Source organism: Bos taurus, chromosome 22 (assembly GCF_002263795.3).
Source record: "Bos taurus isolate L1 Dominette 01449 registration number 42190680 breed Hereford chromosome 22, ARS-UCD2.0, whole genome shotgun sequence".
In the NCBI taxonomy this organism is placed as follows: domain Eukaryota; kingdom Metazoa; phylum Chordata; class Mammalia; order Artiodactyla; family Bovidae; genus Bos; species Bos taurus.
In genome coordinates this window covers 32,492,484-32,507,258 of record NC_037349.1, presented here as the reverse complement: position 1 = coordinate 32,507,258, position 14,775 = coordinate 32,492,484, and the positions used below count along the sequence as shown (strand labels likewise).

Below are 14,775 nucleotides of genomic sequence, written 5' to 3'. Positions count from 1 at the left end.
TGACACCACCCTTATGGCAGAAAGTGAAGAGGAACTCAAAAGCCTCTTGATGAAAGTGAAAGAGGAGAGTGAAAAAGTTGGCTTAAAGCTCAACATTCAGAAAACGAAGATCATGGCATCTGGCCCCATCACTTCATGGCAAATAGGTGGGGAAACAGTGGGAACAGTATCAGATTTTATTTTTGGGGGCTCCAAAATCACTGCAGATGGTGACTGCAGCCATGAAATTAAAAGACGCTTACTCCTTGGAAGGAAAGTTATGACCAACCTAGATAGCATATTCAAAAGCAGAGACATTACTTTGCCAACAAAGGTCCATCTAGTCAAGGCTATGGTTTTTCCTGTGGTCATGTATGGATGTGAGAGTTGGACTGTGAAGAAAGCTGAGCACCAAAGAATTGATGCTTTTGAACTGTGGTGTTGGAGAAGCCTCTTGAGAGTCCCTTGGACTGCAAGGAGATCCAACCAGTCCATTCTGAAGGAGATCAGCCCTGGGTGTTCTTGGGAAGGAATGATGCTAAAGCTGAAACTCCAGTACTTTGGCCACCTCATGCAAAGAGCTGACTCATTGGAAAAGACTCTGACACTGGCAGGGATTGGGGGCAGGAGGAGAAGGGGACAACAGAGGATGAGATGGCTGGATGGCATCACCAACTCGATGGACGTGAGTTTGAGTGAACTCCAGGAGTTGGTGATGGACAGGGAGGCCTGGCGTGCTGCAGTCTACAGGGTCGCAAAGAGTTGGACACAACTGAGTGACTGAACTGAACTGAACTGAATACTGCACTATAAACCTGTAACTTGCTAAAAAAAGTAGATGTTAAAGCCTCTCATCACACACATACAAAATGGTAACTATGTGAAGTGACTGATATATTACTTAGTTTCACTGTGGTAGTAATCTCACAATATATACATATAAAAAAGTCACACTGTACACCTTACAAATACACAACTTTTATACCTCAACAAAGTTGGATTATTCCCTGGTAGCTCAGCTCAGTAAAGAATCTCATGCTATGCACGAGACCCCGGTTTGATCACTGGGTCAGGAAGATCACTGGAGAAGGGATAGGCTACCCACTCCAGTATTCTTGGGCTTCCCTGGTGGCTCAGACGGTAAAGATTCCCCCTGCAATGCATGAGACCTGGGTTCGATCTCTGGGTTGGAACGATCCCCTGGAGAAGGAAATAGCTACCCACTCCAGTATTCTTGCCTGGAGAATGCCACAAAGAGTCAACACAACTGAGCAACTTTCAAGGGCTTCCCTGGTGGCTCAGTCAGTAAATGAGGGAGACCTGGCTTCCACCTCTGGTTTTGGAAGATCCCCTGGAGGACAGCATGGCAACCCACTCCAGAATTCTTGCCTGGAGAATCCCCATGATCAGAGGAACCCGGCGGGCTGCAGTTCACAGGGTCACAAAGAGTCGGACATGACTGAGCAGCTAAGTACAGCACAGCAAAGTTGGATTAAAAAAAGAATTTAGGAGTGGAATGATACGATATCTGTCAACTACGTTCAAGAGGTTAGGCAAAAGGGTAGTATATGCATGTGCAGAAAGATATGGAGGCGGTATAGCTAGATCTTAACAGTCAATGACTCTAGTTAATGAAGTAATCAGATACTCATTGTAGTGTACTCAGCTTTGAGACTTGCCTCTCTTCAGCTATGACTTTAAAAATACCTCTAGGGTATACAGGAGCAGTATGTGAATACACCTATATGAAATCATTCTGAAGTTCATTAAGCAAAAGAAAACATCAGCTCACTCCCCAATTAAATTAATAAATTCCAACACAGTGAAATTTGATATTGATATTTTAAATAATTTTTTAAAATTATGAAACCATGTACTTAGCCTTCCCCTCAGTCTCTAATGCTGTAACAGAAAATAGTAACAGACTGCAAGATGTCTTGGGATATGTTTAATCAACTCTTCCTTCTTTTATTTTAGTGCTTAGATTGTTTTTAATTATCTCTGTACCTATACTTCCCTCTCATTAAATTATAGTGCCTAAAGGACAGGGAATGTGTCATTTATTACACATTTGTCATTTGTCTATATGAAACAGAATCTGACCAACTAGCTGTTAAATATAAGCTGAATAAATGAAAAAGAAGAATTGGACAAAACTATTTCAAATGAAGTGATTAGTTCCAATTACTCTCAGTCTGGAAATTCACTTAAATGCAGTGATTTAAGTACAGAAATGTTCATCCCACTATGATTTGTAATATTAACATTTTAGAAATATACACATAATATTAGGAAAAGAAAAACAAATATAATATGTCTATATAATGCACTTTAATACAGTCATTAATAATGGTATCAAAGTGCATTTAATGGCTTAAGGAAATTTAAAAGAAAGAACACTGCAAATTAGATATATGATATTATGTTTAAAAACATATTAAAAATGCAATAAAAGGAAACAAATTAATAATTCCTTATAAAACTGGATTATGATCTTTTTTCTCTTTCTTCATATACTTCCTATAACTTAAAAATTTTCTGGAAGCAGCAAGCATTATTTTATAACTAAAAAAACTTTAAGAAAAAGAAAAATTTATTTAACCGTCTTTTCCAAAACTACCTTCTTTCCTATGACATTCCAATGTCCAACTGCAATGTTTAATCTCCTGAAGAATCTTTAATTTTCATAACCCTATTAATTATAAATCTTTTCATATACAAAGTGTTTAATAATTAAAAAATTAAAATAGGAATTTAAGAAAAAATTCACTATCAAATTCCAGAACAACAGAATGATACCATATAGTACCCAAGCTAGAGATTCAGATACTATATAAACTCTATAATTAGAACTTTCAAATATCTTGGTTTAAATCAAGGCTCTAAAACCTGTTACAAGCTTCCTTAGGGAAGCACAAAATTCTATTTCTCACAGAGTTGGGTTTTTTTTAACTCCCTAGAAACAAAGCTACATACATTATAGTTCTACTTCTCTACATGTTGCTCCACATTCTTCCATCAACTGTTATCTATCACTTCTGAAGCTTAAGTCCAAACCTTTCTTGCTTCCCATGTTTTTACATTAGGAAAAAGCAGCACTTAGTCACATGTTAAGTATTTTATTGTCACAATATTTTTCACAACTGACTGAATATTTTACGTACCTTCTTCCATCAACCCTCGGATCTGCTCATCTTTCTCTTTCAAAAGGTCTGCCGTTTCACTACTATTTAATCTAGTAGCAAGTTCTTCTTTTATACTTTTGATTTCCTAATTAAAAAAAAAAAAAAAAACACAAATACCATAAAGAATTAATTTCATTCTGGGCATATTTTTCATTTTTTCCATATTCAATTAATTGCATTTTCAGTAACAATCCGTAAGTTTTGTTAACCTGAGTTTATATTACCTTGTTTAATCAAGAGCAAGTAAAGAGCTTTGAAAATGACATAGAAAACTTAAATTCAGACATAAGCAGATTTTAATATGGAAATGTAAATGAGAGTAAATTAACTTTCAACACCCTTTTTGAGTATCTCTACACATATTTTCTACAGTTGAGACATTATTTTTGGAACATTCAACTAGTATATCTCCATTTTTCACTGTATTTCTTTTCCTCATCTGATACTTAAAGTGAGTATTCCTCATCCTCATACTTTAAAATATGTTGCAAAGTGAGAGGAAAAAAACATAACTTCATAAGGTTCAATCTAATTAAGCAGAGATTTAATAGAAACATGTTACGATATTTTATCTTTTGAAACAATGGTGATATAAAGTGTCCTATGATTTAAAATTTTTCACAATGCTTTGAAACTAAACAACAGCTCAAATCAACTAACATTTACTAAGTATTTAAAGTATACTTTGTATCCAATATCATTTAATCCTTACAACAGTCCTGGCAGGGAGGAATTTGTACTATTCAACTACACAAGTAAGAAAATTAAGATTAAGAAAGCTTGAGCAAACTTTGAAGGTCAGAAAGCTATAAAGAGGTAGAGTTATAACTTGAACCCAGGTCTGTGAATCCCTAAAGCTTATGCTCTGAACTATCAACAGCACTGCTGTCCATTTTCAACTGCCAAAATTCCATCCATCAAGGTCCAGGAAGAATATCATACCTTCCATCAAAACACTCAGTTCCTCTGATTAAAATCCGTCCTCCACGATGCCATTTCAAATCCTTATTCATCCACCTACTACTATATGTTTGTTGATATTATTTGTCTTTCAAACTAGGAAGGCAAACTCTTCACTTAAGGTAATTCAATTCACCTTTAAATTTCCAATGGATCCTAAGCAGGGAGTTCATACATGGCAGTACACATAAAATGTATTAAAAAACTTAGGACCCAAGGTTTTTCCACCTATTAATATAACTGGTTTGGATCTATTTTAGATCTACAATGCAAAGTGCACTACAGAAGACAAACATTCCTTAAAATCTACTTTTTGTACTGTATTCAGATTGAATGGAGCAAGAACAAGAAGAATTAAGTTAGTTAAGACAGTCTCAGGTTACTGTTACTGTCTTAAATGATACTAATTGGAAGTCACTAATTAAATCAGCCAAGCAGACAGAAGTATATCATGTATTTCTTTTCTGTAAAAATATGCACAGAAAAATTATAAATTAACATTGGTCAAGAAAGGGGAAAACAAGCTTAGAAAGGCACCTAATAAGAAATGCTACTATTAACAGTTGGGATACAAGCAATAATTAGTAACCTATTGGTTACCAATTTCTGAAATAGCCAAATTATAAGAAATATTTATTCTAATTACAAGAAAATATTTCTAAACTGCTCCAAATGATAAGAACTAGAACAATGGTTTCCAACCAGGAGTATTTTTGCTCCTGGGGGACATTTGGTAGTATTTTCAATTTTCATAATTGAGGGGGGACTGGGATGGCAGGTGGGTAAGGCAAGACAATACTGTATCTTGTAGATATGGGCCTGGGATGCTGGTAAATCCCCTACAATGCACAGGACAGTGCACTACAATATAAAATCATCCAGCCCAAAATAGCAACAATGCTGAGGTGGAGAATCCTACATTAGAATAAATCAATATTTTATTCTAACATTCAATGTCACTAATCATTAGGAATTTTTACTTTAAAATAACTTTAACTTGAAAGATTGAGTGTGTGTGTGTGGGTGTGTGTGTGTGTATGTTTGAGGTGGAAGTGAAAATAACAAACGAGAATAATGATAACTTTAAAAATTTATAGAGTACCATTTAGATTTAAGTGTTATTTATTTTGATGGAATTATAATTCATAAAAATTATTCTAAAGATCCTTGCTACACACCTTTCAAGGACTTTACACACAAAGTGTACAAACAAATATTTGCTTAATTTTTTTAAAGTATCAAAAATCTGAAATTCTAAAGGTACTGAAAAATCTAAAATTTAAGTGTTAATATACTCCATGGTATTCTTTTAATCTTACTTTTTTTCCCAATACCAAAATATTATTAATGCACTCCTCAAAAATATATGTCTCTATAGAGTTAGATTAATATTATTTTAAACTTCCATTACCTTTTTAGCAGCATCTCTCTCTTTGCAGGCTAGCTGAACTTTCTTTTCCGCTTCTGCAATTCTTTGAGTAAACTCATCTTTCAAGGAAGAAATACTGCTGCTCTCTTCTTTCACTCTGATCATTTCACTAAATTTAAAATAATAGTAAGACTGAAAATATGTGTTTATATATTCCAAAATTGAGCTCAGTTTGCCCCCCAAAAATAACAACATTCTCTTCAACATGCACCTTACTAAAAGAGATTAATTTGAGGAGTGTTAACTTTTAAGAGAAAAATTACCTGCTTATTTTAAAACATTTCAAAGAAAACTCATTAGAAATTGAAAATGTCACCAATATTTGATGTGCAAAAATTAGAAAAAGATAAATAAAACTTGTTATTTCTGAATCTTATTGTGAAACATTTTGCTATTCACCTCCTTAAAGCAAACCAATGCTCATTTTTTTTTAAACTGTAATCTAAGTTTTCTCTAAATATACCTTTTAAATCTCTAATACTAAAAGATTATTAATAACTAAAAGGGAAGAAGTTTTTCTGTTATTGTTTTACAAAACACCCCTCTTCAGTGCCACTGGTAAAAAAGTAAGATAACTTGAGGAGAAAAGTAATCTCTAAGGGTAGAACTGAAATGCTATTCAATTTTCAGTAATTATAAATAAGTTAAAATATAAAATATTTCAATTTAAAAAACATATTTAAGTAACAACCAAGTGCATGGGCCAATACAAAATGAATAAAATTACTCATATTTGTACTTACTCTTTCAGATTATCATAAGCTTCTTCTAGAAGTGCTTTTTCTTTACTAAGAGATAATAACTGAGCTTCCCTTTTATCCAGTTTCTCATTCAGAAATTCAACTGTCTAGATAAGAAGAATACACAAAAGTCCAACATTTAACTTTAAAACATCATTTTTACATGCAGGTAAAAATTGTAAAGGTCACCTAATCACTATAATAAATCAGCATTGTTTCATAAAAAGAATTAAAAAAAAAAAAAAACACAGTGGACATAGAACAGCAAGAACTCATACACAGTGGGTAGGATGGTATAAATCAGTAGTACAACCAGAAAGCTGGATAGCTGGTGGTTTGGTAAAATGTTTTGGAAAACAAGCAATATCTAGGTGAAAATCTATATAACCTTTCATGTAGAAAATTCTATTTTTAGGTGTACCTCAGAGGAGAAAACTCTTGCATAATTGTACAAGAACATTTGTAGCAATTTGTAATAACAAAAATGTAGGGAAGAGTGGACATGTCCAGTAAAAGAAGAGAGGAAATTAGATGCAATCAAAAAAAATCAAAGCCTCTACTGATGTTCTCTATGTTATCTGGGTAGTGGACATACAAGTGTTTGCTTCTCCACATTATTTTTTAACCCTAATGTGTAAACTTTTTAGCATGATACACTGCATTTAAAAAATAAAGGTAACTTTAGGGACATCCCTGGTGGTCCAGTGGCTAAGACTCCATGTTCCCAATGCAAAGGGCCGGGGTTCGATCCCTGGTCAGGGAACTAGATCCCACATGCTGCAACTGAAGAGTCTGCATGGCACAACTAAAACCTGGCATAGTCAAATAAAATAAATATTTAAAAAAAAAAAAGTAAAAGTAATTTTAGAAAATCCATAGGCACGTAACTTTAAAATCTCCAGAATATATCAGTATGGTGCTGCTCCTGCTAAGTCACTTCAGTCATGTTCAACTCTGTGAGACCCCAGAGACGGCAGCCCACCAGGCTTCCCCATCTCTGGGATTCTCCAGGCAAGAACACTGGAGTGGGCTGCCATTTCCTTCTCCAATATATCAGTATAAAGCCAAGCAAAAAGAAATGATCAGACTATCTAATTCCTTAGGGCTTACTGAAGCAGTAATACACCTGTGCATGAGGAACAGTGCCTTTTGTACTAAAAAATAAAGTCCTAACCTGATTTAGGTCTAGGTTAACTTAGAAATTACTGACCTCCTAAGAATGGTTCAAAAATATCTTAATAATAAATAGTGTTTCTAGGAATTGAAACTGCTATTATAGCTAGAGACATTTTGTTTGTGAAAAATATTAAACCTAGTTAACGGAATCTGGTACTTTTTGTACATTAAATAATTCAAATACATGACACTTAGAGAACATTTCTTCAAGATATCCTGTATCTCAGAGGAGTCTACTAAAGATGCCAGATTAGAGTCAATTTCTATACCTAAAAATCATAGAAAAAAACAAAACTGTGACTTAATATCAAAAAACTTACACCACTTTCCTTTTGCCTGCCAGGCTCCTCTGTCCATGGGATTCTTCAGGCAAGAATACTGGAGTGGATTGCCATGCCCTTTTCTAGGGGATCTTCCTGACCCAGGGACTGAACCCACATCTCTAGGTCTCCGGCATTGGCAAAAGGGTTCTTTACCACTAACACCACCTGGGAAGTTTTTTCATCTACTAGGTAAAAGCAATTTGTCATTCCTAAGCAACACCTTTGATCCTTGGACATTTCTCTTTTTCATTTATTCATTCAGCTATCAATAGGAAATATCAAAAACAACATAAACAAGAAAACAAGATGAGGCAATTAATAACAGAAAAACATCAATGATCTGAAACCAAATTTTTTCATTTAAGATCTCCCTACAAATAATGTGAACGTGCAAAAAATGTTTGGTGTAAGAAAAATCATGTAACATTTAGATTTGCTTGTGCTCTTCTATCTGCAAAGGAATTGAAGGCATCTGTTTACATAAGAAGACAGTCCTTTACAAACTGACAAAGAATATATAGCAAAAGACAATATTAAGGTGATAAGAACTCAACAGTAAAGGCCTATGATGGGAATTTTTTATGCTCAGTTATACTGAAATACCAACTTATGTTACCGTAGCTGCCTCGAAGAAATTTCAAATAACGTCATAATTCTTCATCTTTAAGATCCTTAACACCACACTTAAATGGCAAAAGGCCTGTCTTTTTTAATCAAGACAAATCATTAGGCATCACTGAACATTAAAAATAAACCAATGATTTAATCTCTGAAGAACGTATCAAAAAACCCTCTTCCATTTCTTAGAGTTACCTTGCAGACATCTTCCTTCTCAGAAGGTGCCTCTGGCTGACTTGAAGCTTCAGGCTGCTCAGCCTCCTCAGCCAAGACAGCATGTCCTTCATTTACTGATGTGGAAGAAACCAAGATATCAGGCTGTTCGCAGTTAACAGGAGTTGCACTTCGTCCACTTTCTTCCATTTCTGTTTCCTCATTGGGCATAATTAATGTTTCATTTGCTTCTTCAGGTTTTCCTTCAACAGATTCAATTGTTTTGGTCTTTGGAGTTGAAGAATTAAGTATAATAGGTACTAGAGCATATCCCTTGCCTGACAGTTCATCATCTGAATTGATTTCGCTGACACTACGGCTATCTAATGACTGTACACTAAATGAGTCTATTCTTTCAAAAGCATCAGATGAGCAGCAACTCTCAGTGAGTTTTTGGAAATCATCTAAACGATTATATTCAGGACAAGCAGATGCTGAGAGAAGCTGAAAGGATGTCTGCATCAAGTGCAAGCTTGATTTTGAATCTGTATGCTCTTGTCTAGAACTTGCTGAGCTCTCACTTATTACACTTTCATGATCTAAAACTTCAATATCACTAGTGGTAGAAGTACCTGACGAGAAGGTACTAACAGGAGGAGAAGGTGTATTGCTCTGTCGGTCTTCATGTTTTTGTTCCTTAGGTTCCAAAGCCATGTCCTTGGTTTCTGCTGTGAGAGGCTGTGTAGACATATTAGATACATTTTCCCTAGTTGTTTTCACATTCATAACACTTTCAGATACTTTCAAATGCACTGTTGGCACCTTCGTATCAGATTCTTTAGTAACAGTTTCTTCGTGCTTATCCTCAGTTTTAGGTGACAGAGTACTGACTGCCAGAGTTTCCTTGGATACACATGGAGGAGAGTCCTTTACTTTTGACTCAGTGGCTTCAGTTGTTCTTGACTGTCCAGTGTGCAAGGACTCCTGTAAGGTGCTTTTCACTTCTTCTTCTGGTCGCTGTGATTTAGCTGGTGGTTTTGATACCACTGGACTCTTCTGAATGGTCTGTACATCAGCTGGAGAGAGAAAGGCACTGAAGAAATTTTCAGATTCATCTACCACAGTTCTCCGAACTGGCTTTGTAATTGCTTTAGGAGAGACTACTGGCTGACTCTGAGGTTCAGTGTTGGATTTTAACCCCCAGGTTGAAGTATCCCATCCTCCACTGACAGGGGGACTTATTCCTTTGACAAAAAAAAAAAAAAAAATTAAAAAAGAAAATTTTAGACACACATATAAAGTATGCAAATTGCAATAATTATTGTAAGTCAATATAAATACGTCTTTTTAAAATTCTACAAAGTACAACCTATAATTTGTATCTGTTACACTCCTCACTTACAACATAATTAATTAGTTCATCGGTTAACTTTGGGCCATAAAGATGAAAACTGGTATGCATTTGCCCAAGAGGAACTAGGAACAAACATGAAAGACTGGACCTGGCATATGCCAGAAACAAGTATGTTATTCTCTCCTACAACAAATTAATAAAGTAATGGTAGATGTTAATAATCCATGCCAAGTCCAAAATACATACTATGCATCTCACAATAATAGGCAGTATCTTCACTTACAGGTCATGTGGAATCATGAAAAATAGAATCTACCTTCTATATAGTTAGTTTCATATTAATTCTATTCTTAGAATATCAATGATAAAGCATCATTATCAGCTATACAGACAGTAACATTCAACACTGAACCCAAAATACTTGTGACAAACATTCTTTATCAAAGATCAAAGTAAACTAATGGGAACAGTAACTTCTAAAGGACAAACTCATTTCCACCCACTTAATGACAAACTCACTTTCCAAATCCCACTCTCCAAACCCACTCCCTGAGAAACTTTTGTTCTCTTGCTGAACTCTAAATTATGTTAATAATTAGTAGAACTAATTATGTTAATAATTAGTTAATAATTGATAATTAATAATTAATAATTCATATGAATTTCAGAATTGCATTTTTAGAATTATTGCTTTTTGATAAAGATAGCAGTTTACACTAGGATTTAAAAAAAAAAAAAAAAAAACCTGGAAGAAAATAACCATCTTCTGGGCAAAAAAGGTAATTGTGTCAGTCATACAAATAATATGTTAAATTATTTTTAACATAATTTATACAATGATAAAAAATGGCATATTTGCTAAAATACTTTTAAGCATTTCTTAAAAAAAAGTAATTGTGTCAGTCATACAAATAATGTTAAATTATTTTTAACATAATTTATACAATGATAAACAAAAAATGTCATATTTGCTAAAATTAAGCATTTCTTAAGAAAAAAAGTCACCCATTTCTAAATTCAAAAGTGGCTGAGCAGAATTTATCACATACTGTGAACAATTAGAAGTTGTTGGGCAGAGCACAAGTACCTAAAAGCTCCTAAAAGCTGTCAAGCCTGAAACTAAAGTCTATCCTAATTTAATACGACTTTGGAGGTATGTAGGAAACTTTAGCTTGGGGGTATAGTATTATATCCATTTATTCAGTACAGCAGAACAGTGGGGAAAAAGTGAAAAACAAAATTAAAGATACAAAGGAATGAGCAAGATAAAATGCTCTATTAAGTTATGTCAATGAATGATAGAACTCAAATTTCCCAGCTGGATAAAGTTTTACACAAATCGTGGAGTTATGCGATATTCACTTGTGATTATGATTATGCGATAATCATTGGTCATCTTTTAGTGATGGCAACGTAAAACACAGGTGATCAGTGAACATTTATAGCATTTCACTAAAACCTAAACCTATTCTGGAAAACCTATTTTTTTAAAAAAATGAATCACAGAACAGGATTCAAGTCCCGGGTAAACTTGAACAGAACTTCTTTCTGATACACAGAAAGAAGTATCCTTACAATTAATATTCTGTCTCTTTCAAAGTTTAGTCATTCAATATGTGGGGTAGCCCGACAAAAAGGAAGTTGAGCTACTCCCACCAAGGTCCTACGCAGTTCAGTTGCTCAGTCGTGTCCAATTCTTAGCGACCCCATGGACTGCAGCACGCCAGGCCTCCCTGTCCATCACCAACTCCCAGAGTTTACTCAAACTCATGTCCATTGAGTTGGTGATGCTATCCAACCATCTCATCCTCTGTCGTCCCCTTCTCCTCTCGCCTTCAGTCTTTCCCAGCATCAGGGTCTTTTCCAGTGAGTCAGTTCTTCGCATCAGGTGGCCAAAATATTGAAGTTTCAGCTTCAGCATCAGTCCTTCCAATGAATATTCAGGACTGAAGTTAACAGGATGATGACATAAACACTTGAGCCAAACCATCTTAAAATGAGGTACCTCAAATTTAGGTCCTGACTTCTCAATTATGTAAAATTAGAAACAAACCAGAAAGAAGTAGTCAGGAATAATTTATTCTTTCTCTTAGAGATTCACACTCCGAAAGAGGGGCCAATCTTCACGCCACACACCAAAAGGATAAACTGTTCCTTAGACTTAACGCCAAAAACAACTGAAGATCCCTGAAAGATAAAGCCCAAGGTCTCAGAGAAAGAGACCGGACTCTGATGGACTAGACTGCGCAGCAAGCCGCAACCGCCGGGCGCGCCCCCACGGACCCTCCTCCTGGTGGAGTGGCCGAGAGGAAGTGACCGCGCGTCTCGGTACCACACTCAGGGCAGCACCTGAACCCGAGGAGCCGTCCCAGGAGAGACGGTCATAACAGAGAACAGGAAGCGCTTGCGAATTCGCACTGCTCGCCAAGTGTTGGCGACTGTTCTTCCCGTCGCTATGGACCGATTTCGATACTGGGTTCTCCTCCGGGGTTCGGAGCACGCAGCGCACCGGGGCTCGGGGGAGGGGGAGAGGGGACTGTGCTCCGTGGTCTGTGGAGCGAGGGCGCGGGGCCACTCGCACGGAATCGGGTCCTCGTCAGCCCCCAACCCGGGGCCACAAGAAAGGAGGGACCTCGGGGCTGGGTTTTCCCTCGGGACCACAGCAAAGCTCAACTGAGAGGCCAAAGCAGCGTTCGGGGCCGTGCTGGGGGCTAGGACGCGCAGGAGTCCGTCGCTCAGCGACAGGCAGGAGCCCGGCCCCCCGCCCCCCGCTTCACCTGTTGGCCTCTTGAGAGACGCCCGCGGGATAGAGGGACGCCGCCGCTCGCGCCCTTACCTGGCTCTCCGTACGGAATGGTCTCGGCCCAAGCGCTCGGCTCCTCTTCCTGGATGTCCAGGACCCTGTCGATGGACTTCTGGGCCTGAGACAGGGCCTGCTTGGCGAAGCTGGAAAGCTGGGAGGCGTTGAACCAGCTCATCTCCCTTCCTCAACCGCCGGCGTTGGCGGCGGTGGCAGCGGCAGCACCGAGCGGGAAGGCCAAGGGAAAGGCCGACGGTCGGGGGCCCGGGGGAAGGTGCACGGAGAGCCTCGCCTGCTTCTCCACTCGGCGGGCCCTGTCAGTGGGAAACCATGACCCCGAAGATCTCCCCCGAGCCCGAGATGTTACCCTCGCCGCTTCCCACACAGCTGAGACGACAGGTCCAACTGCGCAGGCGCTGGCTGCTTCCACGTACACAACCAGCAACTCCGGGAGCCCGGAGTTCCGCCCATAGACGGAAGAACTGAAGAATGTTGACGTCACTTCCGGGAATGCAGGCTCGCCTATAGTTACCGAGGAACGCGGAACGCTTCGTATTGAAACTGGTTCCAGGCGTACAGCGAAAATTCTTCGCCCCGGGATAAACTCTGTGGCTAAACCAGCAGAGACTGATGCCTTAGGGAGGAATAGGCAGGTTTTTTCAAGTGGGTTCCTTCCTGTAAAACAGCTCTCGTACTAAGAGCTAGCGCATTGCCATTAAAAATAGGGAAGTTGGCTATGGCATTTCTTTCATAAAGCCTTCTCTCAAATATTTAAACAGTTGTGTTAACTCGGCCTCAAAGAGTAACTTTGGGTTTGTCTAAAAATACTGCTCATCGTATAAAAGACCTTACTCGGCCCACCTGATCCGAGAAAATAAAAAGCCATCTTCCACAAGGAGGAATTAGAACAAGACACAATCTCCTCCTCACAATACAGGTCGACTCTCAGCTACAGTTGAAACAAACTAGCATTAAGACTAGTACTCTATACCGTGCATATTATTTAAAACACACCTTTTTTGCATGTGCTCATCAAACAAATCAAATTGGTGGCCTCCCTAATCTAGTCAGCAGCTGTTTGGTTAGGCCACCATGTTAAAATTCTATCAACATGTAAAAGATTTCATACAAAAACCTAGACTTCCAGCTGATTTTGAAAAATATGTACACCAACATGCAACAGTCAGCTGGAGCAGTTGCCCCTTTTGACAATTTTCACTCCAGGATGTCACAGTCCCCACTATTCTAATTACACTCCCACTCTCACTTGTTTTTGCCTAATGAGTATTTTACCCCACTGCAAGGAACCATGTCATAAATGAATTATTTTTATTTATTTTTTAGCCAGATTTAAACTCTGCCTGTGAGAAGTTATGATCTTCTCATAATTTTATCTAACTTCTGTAAAAATGTGCATAATGAAACCTTTACAATTCAGTAATGTACAAAGTAGTACTAAATAACTCAATGTAATTTCAAACAACTTTAGCTAACTAGCCTGAGGAAGTGTCATGTTAGACTTGGAAACCCTTCCAAGACTTCTAACTGTGTAGTTTGAGGTAAATGACCTAAATTTCTAAATCTATTCAGCTCTCAGATGAAGATAATATCACATTCTCACAAGGCTACTTACACAAGAATTACCGTTGTACCTGTATATAGCACCTGTAAGCTCAATCTGTATACAGCACCTGTAAACTCAATGTGTAACTTTTTAAGGAAATCGTATGAATTTATACCATGTTTTTATAATGAAACAAATTACTTGTCAATATAGAACTGGAAAGAATAAAAATAAATGAAAATCTAACCCAGTGACACATAGTCACAAAGCATTTAACAGAAAACTGCCAGAAAAATCAAAAACAACATGTACTATATGTTCCCACACTAAGATACTAAAACTCATTTTCAGTACTTGTGTTTAATTCTGTTTTAAGCCTTAGACTTTTGGAAGGGGGAAAAAGCATTTCAAGAGGCCCTAATATAAAAATTAGGTCATTCCATTTCATTACATTATTATGCCAGAGCAAATTAAATCAGTAGGTATTTATTGTT

The 14,775-nt window shown here is 37.3% G+C and overlaps 1 protein-coding gene across 1 annotated transcript in view; it reads right to left on the bottom strand.

Moving 5' to 3' along the window:
• The window catches only part of TMF1 (TATA element modulatory factor 1), a 31,211-nt gene extending 18,120 nt beyond the window's left edge, over nt 1-13,091 (bottom strand). The window contains exons 1-5 of the mRNA NM_001206260.1: nt 12,754-13,091; nt 8,606-9,807; nt 6,297-6,400; nt 5,536-5,662; nt 3,144-3,249 (exon numbers count right to left, since the gene is read on the bottom strand). Coding sequence (NP_001193189.1) covers nt 3,144-3,249; nt 5,536-5,662; nt 6,297-6,400; nt 8,606-9,807; nt 12,754-12,895 — 1,681 coding nt within the window. The 5' untranslated portion in view covers nt 12,896-13,091. The remainder of the gene's footprint in view (nt 1-3,143; nt 3,250-5,535; nt 5,663-6,296; nt 6,401-8,605; nt 9,808-12,753) is intronic.
• Nucleotides 13,092-14,775: the final 1,684 nt, after the last annotated feature.